Genomic DNA, 18,890 nt, shown 5'->3' on the forward strand with positions numbered 1-18,890 from the left:
ATCCCCCATCTGTGAATAGATTCCCCTTCTTGGCAGCATACTGAGCAATTTTATTATTTCTGTCTTCAGGTTGAGTTTTATCTAGACATTTGAACATTTACATATACCATCTTGCTTTGGAAGGTAAATGCACTTTTAGGCTTCCAAGAGCATTGCTGCTGCCTTTGTGATTGATTTACTGTGTAAAGATTTATATTACTGTTTGAAAATGTCAGTGAACATTTGATGTGAATTCACAGTGGAACATGTGATGCTCCCTCTTATGAGAAAGTCATTTCAGCTGGGAAAGTCGTGATTGCGTATGGCACTGTAGCCTCTTTACAAGAGGAGAAGTAGCACGTTGAACCCATATTTCTCAGTTGCCGAAGTTTGCCAGTGTTATTTAGCAAGTCTTGCCCAGTACCTACCCCATGCCCAAGCTGACACCTTCCCTTGGTAAACCAGAAGATCACCAAGTAGGCTGGTGTCTGAGATTCCTGATGCTAGAAGGTACTGTTGGGGAAATAGAAGGCATCCCCCACCAGCTTTGGCCCAGACCTTCTTGCCAGGTGGGAAAGCCTTTTTCAAGTAGAAGAGAAAGGGGCAAGGAAGAGAAGAAGGGGTAGTACTTAGATTTTTAGGACTCGTTGTGCTGGTCACCATGTGAAACATCTCACATGCCTGAAATCCTCACCAACCATTGCAACTAAGTGGTATCAGTTCCGCTCCCCAAGAGGAATGTTAAGGTCTTTGTTCTTTTCATCCTGATACATTCTGAAGCCTGCAGACCATAGTTCAATGATCCTCGGCAGCCTGCTTTAAATACCAGGGGATGAAACCAGACTCTGTCCCAGAGTTTCAAGTGGCCTCCAAAAGCATTTCTGGGTATCCTATAGGAAGTGTTTGTTTATTGGTAGAAGGTTCTCAGACCCCAGATGGCTTTGGAAACTATTGGGTCCAGGAAAGAGACATCCCTCCCCTTTCCCTCCATCCCTGGTGCCTCCTTGAAGCCATCCAGCAGAGATGAGAAATACCAGCAATGGTACTAGACACGAGAAGGCCTCTGGTGGTCCTAGGAAGGAAGGGGATCAGGAAGCCGTCCCGTCCCAGTGTGTGCTTGGTTTCAGCATCACTCCCCATATTTCCTTAAAACACCTAAATCCCACCATTCCACCTTCTGCAACCACATCTCCATACTTGAACTTTGTCCATTATTAAATCTTGCTGTACCTCTACAAGGTAAATATGACCTTTTTAGGTGAGCAGGATTTCATGGTGTAATAGTTTTGTGCTTCTGACTAGTGTAGGTGACCATCTGGCAGGGAGGAGGTGAGAAAGAGCACATCATAGTCCTCATACAGCTATCTTTCTGTGCAGATACATGATAGAGACAAATGCTGGTTGGGAGTATAAGTATGTTTTCTCCCTGAATGAATGAATGTTTCTCCCTTAATGCTAGAAATGTGAGCCCTTACCTTAGTCAATGAGTCAATGAAACCTTGGCTGAGTTGACAGCAGCAGTACCTCCTAGACCAGAGGAAAGGGAACGAACCACCTTCTAGTCTGTGTAACTTAGAAGTGAGTGGATAAGGCCAGGCGCAGTGGCTCACGCCTGTAATCCCAGCACCTTGGGAGGCCGAGGCGAGTGGATCACCTGAGGTCAGGAGTTTGAGACCAGCCTGGCCAACATGGTGAAACTCCATCTCTACTAAAAATACAAAAATTAGCTGGGCGTGGTGGTGGGTGCCTGTAATCCCAGCTACTTGGGAGGCTGAGGCAGGAGAATCTCTTGAACCCAGGAGGCGGAGGCTGCAGTAAGTGGAGAGCATGCCATTGCACTCCAGCCTGGGTGACAAAAGCGAAACTCTCTCAAATAAATAAATAAATAAATAATTTTTTGGGTTTTTTTTTGAGACGGAGTCTCGCTCTGTCGCCCAGGCTGGAGTGCAGTGGCGCGATCTCGGCTCACTGCAAGCTCCACCTCTCGGGTTCATGCCATTCTCCTGCCTCAGCCTCCCGAATAGCTGGGACTACAGGCGCCCGCCACCACGCCCAGCTAATTTTTTGTATTTTTAGTAGAGATGGGGTTTCACCGTGTTAGCCAGGATGGTCTTGATCTCCTGACCTCGTGATCCACCAGCCTCGGCCTCCCAAAGTGCTAGGATTACAGGCGTGAGCCACCGTGCCCGGCCACAAATAAGTAAAATTTTTTTTAAAAAAAGAAGTGAGCGGGTGACTACTTTTACCAGTTTCTTTCTCCCTTCTGCCTCTTTCTTCCCCATGCCGTACCAATATCAACTCTTCAGCTGCTCTCTTTACCTGTGTGCGTGGTAGGATGACTTGCACTTACACAAATAGGAGAGTCACTTTAGAGAGACCAACTAAATTGTGATAATTTTATAGCACAATAAAAATCCCACCCCAAGATCCTGGACCGTGGAGAGAGACCCCTTACAGAAAGACAACCTTTATGTCCAAAGGAAGGCCTAGATTTTTTGAAACTAATATCTGTATGTTTCTGTCCCTGCAGCCTTAGGAAAATCCAAAGGTATGGTATCCTCTGGTAGCTATGAGGCCATGCTCAGTCTCTTCAACTGAGCCACCTATGCATCGTAGTGAGTTCCACCAGAGGGTGAATGCGCCGCGTCTGGTTGCTTGGCCGACTTATTTGAAGCTGTGTGCCCATCATTAAAATAGAATCAGAGCCCAGAGGGACCATAGGCACAAGCAGTCCCTTCCCTGCTGTGTAGACAAGTGGGAGTGGCCTGCAGAGGTGTGACTTGGCCAGGGTCCCAGCAGTGGTGGAGCTGGGGCTAGACTCCAAGTTACAAAAAGAAGGATGCATATTTAGATGTCTCCTGCTGTCAGTTCCACGCTCCCCCCTTCGCTGCCCCTCCCACCTCGTCTTGCACTTGGGAGGAGTGAGTGTCCCTGCCCCCCCCAGTTAGGCCACACACGGCTGTGAGGAAGGCTGGCAGTTTACACCCAGGGAGCTTGCCGGGCCATCATCCTGAGCTGGCTTTGGCAGAGGGTTGAAGCACAGCTTGTGGCCGCCAGCGCTGCCGACTGTGCCCTGCTCCTTGCCTCAGTGAGGGGGCCGCTCTTGCCAGGACTGGGCTGCCCAGGGCTGTGTCTTGGCCGCCGGGAGCAGCCAGGGTGCTGGGAGCACAGCCCCCAATGCATCGCTTCCCGGGCCCCCGGGGTGCTAAAGCTGCGCTGCTCTTCTCCCAACGCGGACCTGCTTGAATGTGGGGGAGGGAGCCTGTCCCCTGTCATCTGTCACGCGTGGGTAAACGGTGTCTTTGTGTCCCTCGCCAGCATGGGCGTGAGGGTCATGGACACAAACTGGGTGGCTCGAAGAGGCTCCTCGGCCGGTCGGAAAGTGTCCTGCGCCCCGCCCTCCATGCAGCCTCCCGCCCCGCCCGCCGAGCTGGCTGCGCCCCTGCCTTCGCCGCTGCCGGAGCAGCCCCTGGACAGCCCCGCGGCCCCCGCGCTCTCTCCATCCGGCCTGGGCCTCCAGCCTGGGCCCGAGCGCACCAGGTAAGCGCGGGCCACTGCCGTCCGGGCGGGCTGGTGTGCGGTGCAGGGGGTGTCTGGGTTGGCCCCACTGGAGGCCTCTTGGATTTCGTCGTTTCCCACGTCCCCGCCCCCATTTCCAAGCATTCATATTTGGCTTCTGCATCGCGCTGGCACCAAGTCAGTCATCCACAGCTGCCTGGATTATCACACAAAGTCCAGTCTTCCCCAGCATAACATCGCAAGCAAGCAGAAGGTGGCAGCTTGCGAAGGTGGGGTGAACAGTCTTAGGTTCCCCAACTCTCTGTTTTCCCCTTCCTCTGTCTTTGTCGTTACAGTGGCCCCCCATATCCGTGGGGGATACATGCCAAGACCCCCAGCGCATGTCTGAAACAGCTGATAGTCCCAACCCTATATATACTGTTATTTTTTCTTATATACACATACCTGTGATAAAGTTTTAATTTATAAATTAGGCATAGTAGGACATGAGCAATAACTGGTAATAGGAGAATTATAAGCATATGCTGTAATAAAATTATGTGAATGTGGTGTCTCTCAATTTTTTTTTTTTTTTTTGAGATGGAGTCTCGGTTGGTCACCCAGGCTGGAGTGCAGTGGCGCGATCTCGACTCACTGCAACCTCCGCCTTCCAGGCTCAAGCGATTCTCCTGCCTCAGCCTCCCAAGTAGCTGGGATTACAGGCAGGTGCCACCACGCTTGGCTAATTTTTGTATTTTTAGTAGAGATGGGGTTTCACTATGCTGGCCAGGCTGGTCTCGAACTCCTGACTTTAAGTGATCCACCCGCCTCGGCCTCCCAAAGTGCTGGGATTACAGGCGTGAGCCACCATACCCAGCCTGAAAATATTTTATTGAACTGTACGCACCACAGTCCAACTGTTTGGACCACAGTTGACCACAGGTAACTGAAACTGCAGAAAGTAACACCACGGATAAGGGGGACTACTGTGTCCTATTTTGAAGTTTACAATTTCTGTGTTTCTCCTTCTCTTCTTTATAGTCATAGCAGCCACTTTTTTTTCTTTCTTTTTGTGCTGCTAAAATGGGTGCAAGTCAGGGAAGGAATGGAGGTGGCGGTCGTTCTGGGCCTGATGACCTTTACAGCTTGCCACATGGTTGAATTTCCATTATTTTAGGGGAAGGAAAAAGACAGGAATTCATTCCATGGCTAGCTTGATGAACATTAACTGATAACTTTCTCTTTTTAAAGATAAAAAGACATGATTGCTGCCCTTAAAAATTTCACGTTCCAGTGAGCAAACAGGCCCTGACAAATAATGGCAGCACTTGGTTATGCATAGCCAGGGTGGCAGGGGAGGGGAGAGTACCTGGCCCTTCCTTGAAAGGGCTATGATCGGGGGAGGCAGATTCTGGAAGTGAGAATTGCACCATGAAACAGCTTTGCTGTTTGTTTCTATCTTTTCTCAAACAGCAATTTAGAACACCGGAAAAGCAACTTGAAATCACATGCCACTGTGTCTCCTGTTAGAGGACATGGCATTCCTCCGTGACTACTGCCAGAAAAGTTTTGGAGACTTTGGGAAGCTGAATCTTCTAACCCAAATCTTTCTCCAAACACACATGCATACACATGGACACACATCCTCACACACCAGCACCACCAGCACACAAACACACACCCACACACCCACATCCACACCAACCGCCTACATGAGAGGCTTCCAGGCTTTTTTGTTTTATTTTGTTTAATGAGTAAAAAGGATTTTCCCGGCCGGGTGCGGTGGCTCACACCTGTAATCCCAGCACTTTGGGAGGCTGAGGGGGGCGGATCACCTGACGTCAGGAGCTCGAGACAAGCCTGGCCAACATGGTGAAACCCCATCTCTACTAAAAATACAAAAATTAGCTGGGTGCAGTGGTATATGTCTATAGTCCCAGCTACTCAGGAGGCTGAGGCAGCAGAATCGCTTGAACCCAGGAGGCGGAGGTTGCAGTGAGCCGAGATGGCACCACTGCACTCCAGCCTGGGTGACAGAACGAGACTCTGCATCAAAAAAAAAAAAAAAAAGTATTTTCACTGTAAAACCAGGAAATGACAAAGGAACAGGGGGATAGATAGTCTTAGAGCATAGGAGGGGGCACCTGACCCTGGGTATGCAGGGGTTGCTGTTGATGACTTCAACTCAGAGGATGCTCGGTCCTGGCTGTGTACGTGCTAGATCACAGATGGACCTGAGAGATACAGAAGCGGGCACAGTGAGTTCACTGGAGAAGCACAGTCTGACAGTGGTGGGCCAGGTGAGGCCGGCCAGGAGGAAACGGACCCACAGGCGGGAGATGGGCTGGGACCGCTTCCTTTTTGGACACTCATCGGCTTCATCCTAGTTTCCCATCTTAGAAAGGGGACTCAGTGCCATATGGTATTTGGCATATAAATGATATTTCTAAAAAGTGCTCTGTGAAGATGGATTCCCTCAGGCTCTGAAGGCACTCCAGGAACATTCTCGGTGGGTGGCCTTGCAGAGTTACTTGTGGGCAGAGAATGGCACCCTCTGGTTTAGATTATTTTAAAGGCCACTCACATTGTCCTACAGCCAAATGTCTTTCCCCTTTGCCCGGGCTGACCGGTTTTGTAACTTTTCTTTGGATGTTGGCGTTTTTTGTTTTACACCACTTTTTTTTCTCTCCTCGCATGGATTTCTCCCAGTACAAACAGGTGTTCCATTGTTTTTGTTTGTGTTGTTTGTTTCTGTTTCCTGGATGTTTGCAGCCCAGATGATGTTCCCTCGAGTGGCCAGATTCTCGCCGGATTCTCATTCTGGCTCCCCCTCCCCTGAGGATGGCAGGCCCTTCCTTGCCTCTGACTGGTTCCCACCCTCCCACTCCCTACCCCAGGCCCCACCTTCAGTTCTTTCCCTGGCTCTGTCCAGCCAGGCTCTGCCTCCACATCCTGCCCAACTGCTTAGCATGAATGCTAACCCCAAAATTCACCTTCCTGCTTCTTGGCACCAAGCTCATGGGCTGAGTCATATGCATCTTCAGAGCTAACTTGTCCTCAAACATGCCTTAAGCATGCCTTGTTCATGTAGCGCCCCAGTAGCCACCCTACGCCGCACCTCTCCCCACTGGGTCAGCTGCATCTATGCTGGAGAGAGAGGACAAAGCTAAGTAGGTAAATACTTGTTTCTGTGCTGGAGGAAGTGTGTCCGGGCCGGGCATGGTAGCTCACGCCTGCAATCCCAGCACTTCGGGTGGCCGAGGCGGGTGGATCCTGAGGTCAGGAGATCGAGGCCATCCTGGCCAACATGTCGAAACCCCGTCTCTACTAAAAATACAAAAATTAGCTGGGTGTGGTGGCACATGCTTTTAATCCCAGCTACTCAGGAGGCTGAGGCAGGAGAATCGCTTGAACCTGGGAGGCGGAGATTACAGTGAGCTGAGATCGTCGCACTGTACTCCAGCTGGGCAACACAGCAAGACTCCGTCTCAAAAAAAAAAAAAAAAGTGTGTTTGGTGGCAGGGAACAGAAGGAAGAACTCATTCCTAGATTCCTTGGACAGATGTGTGTCCAAAGGAAGCAAGAAGAGTCTACCCACCCACAAGAAGCAATTTTTTGGTTTGCTGATTATGAGGTGTTTTTGATTGGTTGATTGGCCTTCCTCTTGATAGTGGCAGAGATAGATGGAAGGGTAGGTAGATATTTGGCATTGATGCCCGGGTACCTGGTAACTTGCAGCCTGAGGTCTTTGTCCAGCCTGAGTGAGGCAAGGGTTTTCTGTTTCTGTTTTTCATGAACAGAATAGAGAAAGGAATTATTGCTCTTTTGGTTCCTCTGAATAAAATGGTTTTTGCCCCTTGGGGAACTAGGTATCATGTGTAAGACTCATCCCAAGTGGGAGAGAATGTGCCTCCACATTGAATGTGATTTCTCCTTTATTTCTTTGCATGAAGAAAATGACCTGTGCTTTGATGCTATGGGCTTCTCCGGCCCAGCTCCCTGCTCCCAGTCTTTCTCACCTCAGGGGACGAGAGTGCTCTATTCCTATTGGTATTTTCTCCAAATTAACACTTGGAGTTTCTAGATCAGTTTAGGAAAGAAATAGGCTGTGCCTGCCTTTTTTTTTTTTTTGACAGGATCTCCCTCTGTTGCCCAGACTGGAGTGCAGTGGCACGATCTCAGCTCACTGCAACCTCCATCTCCCAGGTTCAAGCCATCCTCCTGCCTCAGCCTCCTGAGTGGCTGGGATTACAGGCATGTGTCACCACACCCGGCTAATTTTTGTATTTTTAGTTGAGATGGGGTTTCGCCATGTTGGCCAGGCTGGTCTCAAACTCCTGACCTCAGGTGACCCGCCTGCCTCGGCCTCCCAAGGTGCTGGGCTGGGATTACAGGCGTGAGCCACCGTGCCCGGCCCAGGTTGCACCTGCTTTTGTGGGATAGAAACAGCCATTGCAGAGGATTTGGGTTTCCAGACTCTTCATGCCCCACCTATGGGCCTCAGAATCCAGGTAGGTTCTAGCAAGGATGACAGATAGCTCCCAACTCTGGGGCATCTCCCCTGATTCACTAAAGGCCACCTGGAGTATTTTCTTGGAAAGGATTGAGAACACTCTGGGGGAAGTATGGAGATCAATTAGTAATATCTACCATCAGCGTGTCAGGGTGACAAATCCCTGGTCTGTGGTGTGGAGTGAGGTGTCTTCTAATACGTGCTTCATCCTTAGGAGAAGGCTGAGGAACAGCCTTGCAGTAACGATGAATCCTCTTTAGGAAACCTGGTGACCGAGGGTACCTCGTTGTCAATTCCAGAGGTCAGAGGCCAGAGCCCTCACTGCCATCGACCTTCACCTCTCTTGAAGCCTGGGACTGGGACTCAAACTGGCCCACAATCAAGGGCATGGCCTGGATTTCTGTCCACCCTAGCCTCTGCTGGAATGGGTATTGAGTTTGAGGATGAGTGCTAGAATCCCTCCTGCCTGGGGGGTGGCTGGAGGCTCAGGGCAAACAGCTGGAGAGCTGGGCCACAAGCTTGGCAGCAAGAGTCCATGTCATCAGCACTCATTGGGCACAGTGGCCCTGAGAAGTCCTCTTGGCTATAGTAGGAAAAGTACTTTGGTGTTCCAGTTTGAGAATGTTCTAGAATTCCTGGGTTGTTGGCAGGATACAGTAGAGGTGCTCAGGCCCCTGCCCTCACATTGCTCCCAGTCTCCTTGAAGAGAGGAGGGCAGAGGCATGAAAAGGGCATTGGCAGTGAGTGCCAAGTGCCACAGAGATGGGGGCGGAACCCAGGCTGTCAGAGCTCCAGGAAGGGCAGTCAACCCATGGGGGCACCTGCGAAGGTTTTAGGAAGGGGCCAAGACAGACCAGAGCTGGGACAGACTTGCACGGGGCCCAGAAGGACACACAGCGTGGCCATTGGCAAGTTTGGTGCTGTAGCTCACTGAGTTCAGGGCTTTTCTTTTGTCTCATGTGCTTTCGTTTCAGCACAACAAAAAGCAAGGAACTTTCTCCAGGGTCTGCACAGAAAGGAAGTCCAGGCTCCAGCCAGGGTACAGCCTGTGCAGGGACTCAACCAGGGGCTCAACCAGGAGCTCAGCCGGGCGCCAGCCCCAGCCCCAGCCAGCCACCTGCAGACCAGAGTCCTCACACCCTCCGGAAAGGTATGGCCCTGCTTCCCTTCTCCTTGGTCTCAGGCCGGAGGTGGCTGTGACATTCCCTGAAGACTCGTTTTCCTCTATTAACTTGGATATTGAGAAACTGTGTGGTTTAGTGACTAATTCCCATCTGGACATTAGAGCTTTTTGGAAGTTAAAAGGGATCCTTCCTCTATTATTCCTCAGTTTACTCATTTGACAGCTGGGCTCATTAGGGACGTATAGAGGCCAGTGCTTCCCATACACCAAATGATGCCACCAGGGCAAAATTCATTGTCCACAATGATGTGTGTTTTCCAGAGACCTGCAGGGTCCTACCTCTGTCATTTGAAAAGCTGTATAGGGTCATCTACAGGAGTCTCCTTCCCTGCAAGGCAGCCTTGCACAGCTGCCTACCCCTAGATCACTCGTACAGGGTGACAGGAGGGAGTCAGGATAGCTTCTATAGTACCTGAGTCTCAACTGTGAATGCTTCTGCTCTGAATGGCCCAAGAATGACCACACTGACCAGTTACTATCTCTTCAGATAATCACTTCCAAAAGTTAAAGGTATGCTCCATGTGACATTTCATAAATGGGGAGCTGTACTGAGCGTACTTATCTGATCCTTTTTGGTTCATTCTTACCTGTGTCATCTCTTTGCAAAGTCTTTCACTCCTCTAAAATAATACATCATCCTGTGTGTTCTAAATACAGACCACTCGCACTTCTAGGAGCGGCTTTTAACTCCTGGATTTGTCGAATAGGGCCCGGGTTTAGCTCATCCACATGTGCCTTCATGACAGGCCCTTTTCCAGCCCCCTTAGTTCCGATCTGCAGTGGCAGTTTCATTCTCTTCATCTGCCCTTACCAAGCCCGTGGATCTTATTCGATCCCTACTCATTCCTTCTGCATTCTACACAAATTTATTAAATCCTGCTATGTACAGAGCTCTGTGCTTTCCAGAGAGGAAGGCAGTGATAAGGCAAAGGTGTTGGCACTGGGCTGGGAGACACTCAGGGTACTGTAAGGACACCTGGGAGCATGCTTTCTAGACTCAGGAGTTAGGATGGGTGGCCCAGCAGAAACGACATCGTGAAGGTTGAATAGGAGTTGGGCCAAAGTGGTGGCGTGAGATTTTAGCATTTCAGAGCATTTCTCCAGCACCAATGGTTTCTCCTTGGTCCAGATACCATGTTCTTGGTTATGTCTTTTTTTTTTTTTGAGACGAAGTCTCGCTCTTGTCCCCCAGGCTGGAGTGCAATGGCGCGATCTCGGCTCACTGCAACCTCCGCCTCCTGGGTTCAAGCGATTCTCCTGCCTCAGCCTCCCAAGTAGCTGGAATTACAGGCGCCCACCACCACGCCCGGCTAATTTTTGTATTTTCAGTAGAGACGGGGTTTCACCATGTTGGCCAGACTGGTCTCGAACTCCTGACCTCAGGTGATCTGCCCACCTCCGCCTCCCAAAGTGCTGGGATTACAGGCGTGAGCTACCGCACCCGGCTGGGCACGTCTTTGTTTTAGAGTCCTATAACTGGCTGGATGCAGTGGCTCATGCCTGTAATCCTAGCATTTTGGGAGGCTGAGACGGGCAGATTGCCTGAGCTCAGGAGTTTGAGACCAGCCTGGACAACATGGTGAAACCCGTCTCTACTAAAATATAAAAAAATCAGCTGGGCGTGGTGGTGGGCACCTGTAATCCCAGCTACTCAGGAGGCTAAGGCACAATAATTGCTTGAACCTGGGAGGTAGAGGTTGCAGTGAGCCAAGATAGTGCCACTGCCTTCCAGCCTGGGCAGCAAAGCGAAACTCTGTCTCCAAAAAAAAAAAGAGTCCTTTAACTTTCCCCGCAGCACTACAATACAGGGGTGATGGCTAAGTCATTGTCTCGTCCAGTGGAAGAGCCAGGGCTCCTGTAGCAGCCAACCAGCCTCCTAATGCCAGTGACAGGTTGACCCTTTTCGTTTTTGCAGCACATTGGACCTATGCAGGCAGTGTAGCCTAGAGTGACTCAGGTCCCTTTCCCAAGTGACCTTCAATAGCTCGGACCCATCTTTTGAAAGGTATACATTTCTTCTCTCCTCCCCATCATGCCCACAGATGGCACACTTAGCAGGTCTTTTTTTTTTTTAATTTTTTTTTTTAACACCTCAGTCTTTTGACGGCATGCCTACAATGTCACATCCTATTCCTGTCACCACCGGAAGTGGTAAATGTCATCACAGACATGGTGATGCATCCTCCATCCCCCAGCTCCTTCGTGAGAAGGCATGTGCAAGCATTGATACCTAGGGTCTCCACCTGCTTCTCATCCGGGGTACCCCTGCGTCTGTCACCCATGACCACGTGGCTGCCATGAGCTGCAGTAGCAGCTGCTGGAAGCACTTCCCCTGTACTGAGGAAGTAGAGTTGAAAAGTGAAATTGGAAAGTTAAGTGGTTTTATTATGTCATGATTATGTGGCACTTGACATGCATGATCTCATTTAATTATTACACTACTGCAGAGAAAATCTTTTTCCTCCAATTGCATAGAAGATGTTTGAATAAGTTGACCCAAGGAATACAGCGGGTAAGTGGCAGGGTAGAAATGTGAGCCCACGTTGGTAGGATTCTGAAGGGCATGTCCTTCTGTCCACACTGCAGACTGACACACCCAGAGAATACGAGGTGTCCTCCTAACAGACCTTGTTCCTTGGAGGGAGTGGGGGTGGGGTGGGTTGAAGGAAGAGCTTCTGACCTCTCCCTTAGGACTTACAAGATAATTTCTTCTAGAATCAGACCCACACACATGGCTGGGCACCGTGGCTCACGCCTGTAATCCCAGCACTTTGGGAGGCCAAGGCAGGTGGATCATGAAGTCAGGAGATCGAGACCATCCTGGCTAACACAGTGAAACCCCGCCTCTACTAAAAATACAAAAAATTAGCTGGGTGTGGTGGCGGGCGCCTGTAGTCCCAGCTACTTGGGAGGCTGAGGCAGGAGAATGGCGTGAACCCAGGAAGCAGAGTTTGCAGTGAGCCGAGATCACGCCACTGCACTCCAGCCTGGGCGACAGAGCGAGACTCCATCTCAAAAAAAAAAAAAAAAAAAAAGGAATCAGACCCACAGACAGCCAGTCTTCACTTAAGCCGAACAGGTTAGTGATCACTCTCTCAAGATATTTGCCCATCAAGTATCTCCTGGACGTTTGAATTTATTGTCTTTACCAATTCATTTTCAATTAAAGGTATAATGGATTTGTCATCCTATAGGGTGACTGGGAAAAGGGAAATGAAGGTAAGGCAAAGGAGGTCAGGGCAATGATGTCCTTTGAAAAATGCAGTTGATTGGCCGGGCGTGGTGGCTCACGCCTGTAATCCCAGCACTTTGGGAGGCCGAGGCGGGCAGATCACCTGAGGTTGGGAGTTCAAGACCAGCCTGACCAACATGGAGAAACCCTGTGTGTACTAAAAACACAAAATTAGCCAGGCATGGTGGCGCGTGCCTGTAATCCCAGCTACTCAGGAGGCTGAGGCAGGAGAATTGCTTGAACCTGGGAGTCGGAGGTTGTGGTGAGCAGAGATCGTGCCATTGCACTCCAGCCTGGGCAACAAAAGCAAAACTCCGTCTCCAAAAAAAAAATAAAAAAAAAAAAAAACAGAAAAACAACGAAAAATGCAGTCGATCCATACATGCTTAGACCAGAGGATACAATTCTAGGAAGAAACAAGAATGAGAAGAAAGCCTCAGCAGCAAGGATGCAGGATTGAGGCACAGCATATAAAGTAATGAAGGAACAGGGGTTCTGTGGCCGGAGGATTTGCTCACATATCACTGTTAGGGGAGCCAGAAGCCACTGGACAGGTTCAGCCAAAAGTCAGTTTTCCATCCCGACGACCTGCCCCTGGGTCAGGGCTCCTCTGTCCATTACAGCAAATTGAACTGGAGTCATCCTCTGCTGGACCCTGCCCCACTGACTCACTCTTGCTCAGAGAGTAGCAGTGATACCTCTCACCACTGGGAAGGCAGCCCACTCCTGTGGATGGGAAATTTGTTCTCTAGTTTGGCTGGGTGTGCGTGTGTAGATCAGGGCAGAAATCCAGAAAAGACGAGGAGAAATTAGTTAACAGATGGGAAGATAGGAAAAACTTGCAGTTCTCGGTTAATTTTTAAAAATTGTATTGGCTGCTCTCAGTGTGGCAAGAGGCCGGGGAGCAGGGCAGGGAGGTGTGGGTGAGTGGCGAGGGGCAGGAGGTGGGGACAGCTTTGAAGGCTGAAGGGTGTGTGAACAGGCCCCACAAGTGGCTTCATTTAACAACTTTGTGTTTTGTTGTTGTGTTTTCTCTTTCAGTTTCAAGGAAGCTGGCACCGATTCCACCCAAGGTCCCCTTTGGCCAGCCGGGGGCTGTGGCAGACCAGTCCGCTGGCCAGCCGTCCCCAGTCAGCCTGTCCCCCACCCCGCCCAGCACCCCGTCACCCTATGGACTGAGCTACCCTCAGGGGTACTCCTTGGCCTCGGGCCAGCTCTCCCCAGCTGCAGCTCCTCCCCTGGCCTGTCCTTCTGTCTTTACAAGCACTTTGAGCAAATCGCGGCCCACTCCTAAGCCGCGACAGAGACCTACTCTGCCGCCTCCTCAGCCTCCCACAGTAAACCTCTCGGCCTCCAGTCCACAGTCCACGGAGCCCCCCATGCTAGATGGCATGTCCCCTGGGGAAAGCATGTCTACAGGTAACCAAGCCACAGGCTCCCTCACTTTTTTTTATGAACTTTAGTGAAATGTGCCCAGGGGAGGGATTGCTAGTGTCACTGTCAGTGAACACATTCCTGCGTGCTTTGAGATGACTGGGCTGGCACCAGGGGTAGCTCATAAGATCTCCTTAGAAGCCCACCAATGGAAAGCAACCCTGGAATCCACGTGTCCCACACGGGGGCTTCTTATGGGATCTCTCTCGTTCTAAGCCCACCAGCCTGGGGTTCTGTTTTTGCTCTTATTATCGGGGGTTGAAGACACTGAGTCATTTGGAGTGGGGCCTCAGGAAAAGCTGGAAGCTGGTTATGATCACAAAACAGCATCAAAACTCAGGTATTTCCTGGATAGAGCCCAAGCAACCGACAGGTATAAATGCTTATCTGGAGAACAGGGGCTAAGAACTCAAGATGTTTTTCACTATTACTAAAATAAGCCTTGCTAGAAAAATATACTTCCAGATAGATATTTAGAGAGGGGTGAATTTCAGAAAACATGCACGTCTCCGTTCCCCTCCCCCACACTCCCCTCCCCGGCCAATTCCCTGAGGAGCTAATTGGACAAACCCACAACGACTTAATTTAGTTTGGATTTAAATTTAGAAACAAAGACGGAGCTCTCTTCCCCCAGAAAAATCTGTAAGCACAAAATCACAAACACACACCACCACGTTTAGCCAAAACCATTCACTGGCTGGAAGGAACGGGACGTTTTTGGAACATCTCCCCAGACACTTCAACCACATAAGATTATAAAGTCAGGGGCATATTTGTGGTGGCTGCTAAAGTCATTTGAGCATTTTCCTTCTTCAGGGAGACAGGCACAGGGTTGAGCTGTGTCTTGGGCTAGAGCCAACCCACTTAGTAAAGTGCAGTAGCATGGCGGTGAGCTGGAGCATATGTGTGCCTAGCGTTGTCCCAAGTAGCAGAAGGTGAGGCAGCTTGGGTTGGAACACACAGACACACCACACACCACACCCACTCACCCATTTCAAAGAACAGTGCTGTCCTAGGATGCACTGGGACTTTTTGTGATAATGCACTTTTCCCTCCACGTCCTTCTCCAAAAGAGTGATTTATTTCTTCCCTGATTAGACGGAAGCAGTGACCCTGTGGGGTTCGGCTCCGTGCTGCCTTTGAAAAGGCTAGTCCAATTTGCAAGTGTTTGTACTGGGTCAGATTTAAATATTACGGGGAAGAGCCATCTGGTGATTTGGCTTCTTTATTTTTGGATGTGATTAATGTTGAAGGTACAGCTGCTGTCATCTACCCTGAGGCTTATTAAAAATTAAGCAAATTTCTCCCTGGAAAATGCAGTGGGCACCACTCCCATCTTTGTGGGTCTTGGTGCTGAGGCGTTTTCTCCTAAAGGAGCCCATGATGGGAGGACATGGGCTTGCTGCCCTCGGGAAAGGTCACAGCTGTGGAGGAGCTGAAGGTCACCCGAGCCAGGTCTCCAGGGCTGCTCCTCCCAATGTGTCACATCTGCTGACTCTTCCAGCCACCCCAGGGAAGGGACACAAGGTAGTATCAATACATAAGCAATAGAATGAGCAGAAGATGGCCGGGCATGGTGGCTCACGCCTGTAATCCCAGCACTTTGGGAGGCCGAGGAGAATTAGTTGGGCGTGGTGGCACGTGCCACTAGTCCCAGCTACTTGGGAGGCTGAGGCAGGAGAATTGCTTGAACCTGGGAGGTGGAGCCGAGATTGTGCCACGGCATTGCAGCCTGGCGACAGAGCGAGACTCCATCTCAAAAAAAAAAAAAAGAATGAGCAGAAGGTATCAATGGAGAAGCAGAAAAGAGCAGGAGAGGAGAAATTGGGGAACAAGAGTGGACAACAGAAGGCCTGTGAGGACAGCACCCCCAGAGCTCTGAGAAGCGGAGTGGTTCACGTTCCATCTCGCAGGTTTAAGAACTCCTGACCTTCAGGATTCATAATGTCCCTCGCCCTGTGCGGACCCTATTTTAATGTCCTTTTGGCAGCAGACTGTTGTTTCGTCCCATACGTTCAGGTCTCTGAGCCAGTGTAGAATCCATCATGGTTTGATGTGGCCCGTCTGGGACTGTGATATTGGCATAGCCTTTTTTTTTTTTTTTTGGACGTTCATGTTTTGTCGTGTTGATTCCTTTCTCCGAATCCTATCATTGTGTTCTTGCAGCTGTGTGACATGAGTGGCGCAGTTTTGGATACGTGTGAGGGGGATTTTCAGGGTAAGCTGGCCCCGGCCTCGCCCCTCCACCCCGCTAGCTAGCCAGGCCAGCTGCCCGCTCCTCCCCTCCGCTCCTCCTCGCTGCACGTGGCTGAGACCATTTGCATGGCAGCTTCACTCTCCAGCCTTCCCCGGCCTCAGCAAGGATGAGTTGATCCATGAGCTTATTTGGCTTTGGGGCATCCCTGGCCTCCTTGTCTTTCTTTTCATCATTAGAAGGAGCTGGGGGAGAACCCAGCCCGCCCCTTTTCCCCACCTTCTCTTTCACTAGAATCACATCTGCAGCTCCTCCTCCTCCGCTCTCCCTCAGGCTTAGACCCTGGAGCTGTAACAGATCTGTTCTTCATATGAGACTTTTGTGCTGGAGATGCTTGTGCCCAGCACCTTGGGGGACATGCACCTGCTCACGTTTGTTTAGGAAGGCGTCCTGAGGGGAGGTCATACCAGGTGCAGCCCAGCACAGGGTCCACACCACAGCTTGGACCCCATTTTCTGTGGCCCTGAGTTTGCACCAGCAGATCTCCCCTTCCAGACTTAGATCCTAACGTCTGGCTTCCTCCAGGCTGAGACTGCTGGCAAATCCTGAAGAATCCATATCAGAGCTCATCCCACTCCCCTTCTCCCTCATCCCAAGTGGATCTGGCCAGACAGAGCCTTTCTATCCAACTCAGTAAAATTTGGGGGAGCATTTATATCAGTATCTGTTTGGTCTCCTCCTCCTATAAAGAGTAAATGTTCAAAGCATAACCGAGGGAAGGGCATGAAGGAAGCCAGAAGGACTTTGGTGTATTTGCCTCAGTAAGTAGGGGTGGCCAAAGTAAACCAGGTCTTCTCCCAGATTTGGCCCATGGTCCTGCAGAGACTACCGAGAGGCACCAGGGTATCTGGTGCTCACAGAGAGGTCTCCTGGCAGGTGCTTCCCGAGTGTCCTGGAGACAAGCAGCCACTGTGTCCCTTTTCCCAGGAATGCTGATGAGGGCTTCTGCCCCTGAATCCCATTCCCTTGCATAGTGACTCCTCCCTCGGGGGTGTCTTTAAGGGAGCAGCAAGGATAAAGGTATGACAGCTCACACAAGTGCTTGTTCTGGGCGCGTCTAAATTCATCACTGCCCTGTATTATTCCCATTTGACTGCTCAGGCACAGGGAAGGTAGGAAGCTTGTCCAAGGTCGTGCTCTTCCTGCCTGACACATTTGGGATTTTTGAATCTAAGCAGGGGAGCTTGTGCTCTTACCTGATAGCGAACCCTGCACAGTGAGGTGGGCCCCGGGCCACTCAGCCTCACACCTGTGTAGAGACATGACCCAAGCAGCCGGGGAAGGGCAGAGGTGGGCCTGAGGCCACCTGCTACAGAGGAACAAGTGGCACTGGCTGTTCCTCCAGCCCCACGCCCAAAATCTCTGCTTCTCCATCATCAGGCAGCAAAACAAAGACTGGAAGGACGTGAGGGCTGCCTGGGGGTTGGGGCAAGGGAAGATCTTTGTTCAAGAGCTTCCATGTTTGTATGATGTCTTTCAGGACAGTGTCCAAATATATGTCTGTACACTTAGTATGGTATTCCCCAGTCTGAACATGTGTTCCCTTCCTCTGCCTCCTGGAGTGCTGCTCCCAGCCTTGCAAAGCTAAGTGAGGGCCAGAAACTAAGCAGGCAGGCCGGGCGTCGTGGCTCATGCCTGTAATCTCAAAACTTTGGGAGGCTGAAGTGGGTGAATCACCTGAGGTCAGGAGTTCGAGACCAGCCTGGCTAACATGGTGAAACCCAATCTCTACTAAAAATACAAAAAAAAAAAAAAAAAAAAATTATTAGCCGGGCATGGTGGCAGGTGCCTGTAATCCCAGCTACTCGGGAGGCTGAGGTAGGAGAATCGCTTGAACCCAGGAGGCGGAGGTTGCAGTGTGCCGAGATTGTGCCATTGCACTCCAGTCTGTGTGACAAGAGCGAAACTCCATCTCAAAAAAAAAAAAACAAAAAAAAAAAAACTAAGCAGGCGAAGGAGGGGGACAGCATGACGAGAGTAAAGGACCCAGGGGATCTGTGGTTTTCTGGCTCTCTGGCTGTAGCACATCCTGGAGGGGTCAGCAAGCACAGCCTCGTCAGTGTCCCCCAGGGCGGCGGCTGCAGCAGCACGGCCATTTTTAATGTGGTGTGGCAAACAGGCTTTGTCTCCATTTAGCTGCCAGTCTAAGGACTTCTGTCATTTTTGCTGACTCAGAGATGTCCAGACACTGAGCTGTTATTTCAAGTACATTTCTCCTGTTCATCTTGCCGGGAAAAATGACCTTTTAATGCTCCTAATAAGGATGTAACCAGAGGTGGGGGTTGTCCTGCAGTCAGGGACAGTTGGCACCAATGACAACCAGGGTCCTGAGGGAGACCTTCTACTCCACCCATGTCAGCCATCCAAAATGCAGCTGTTTCTTAGAGTGAGGACACTGGCTCAGGGTTCCCCCCATTCTCTCACAGGCTTGAGAGGACAAAGGGGTCCACTGTCTCATGTCCTGTCCCTGCAGATTCTGGGGAATGAAATGCAGTCTGATATAGATCCCCAAAAAGATGTCATTGAGACCTACTCAGCATCCTTCTTATGAAGAATAAAGGACCCTGTGGCTTGGCAGGGAAGCGCTGTTCTGGCCTTCCTCTCTGAACCACGGCGGCATATCCTGGGTGCTTTGGTTCTACGAACTTATGGGGTAGAAGCAAAGCAGGCATGAGCACAACCTGATTGTGCAACAAAATGCTTAAACCAACCTCCAAATGATCTATCCCTAGAATAGCACCACCCCTGCTTCCTAAGGCTGACATTATTTGCCTGCAACTAGGTTCTCATTTGCTGG

General features: G+C 50.5%; 1 protein-coding gene across 3 annotated transcripts in view; it reads left to right on the forward strand.

The window, feature by feature from the left end:
- Nucleotides 1-18,890, forward strand: part of ARHGAP44 (Rho GTPase activating protein 44) — a 207,132-nt gene that overhangs the window by 185,774 nt on the left and 2,468 nt on the right. For 2 of the 3 annotated variants that reach the window (XM_054535471.2, XM_054535474.2), the window contains 3 exons: nt 3,298-3,519; nt 8,965-9,140; nt 13,447-13,824. In XM_054535471.2, the coding sequence (XP_054391446.1) occupies nt 3,298-3,519; nt 8,965-9,140; nt 13,447-13,824 (776 nt within the window). Of the gene's footprint in view, nt 1-3,297; nt 3,520-8,964; nt 9,141-13,446; nt 13,825-16,005; nt 16,058-18,890 lie in introns of all 3 variants that reach the window. The other variant, XM_054535472.1, reaches the window with a different exon arrangement.

Source organism: Pongo abelii, chromosome 19 (genome assembly GCF_028885655.2).
Source record: "Pongo abelii isolate AG06213 chromosome 19, NHGRI_mPonAbe1-v2.0_pri, whole genome shotgun sequence".
NCBI lineage: Eukaryota > Metazoa > Chordata > Mammalia > Primates > Hominidae > Pongo > Pongo abelii.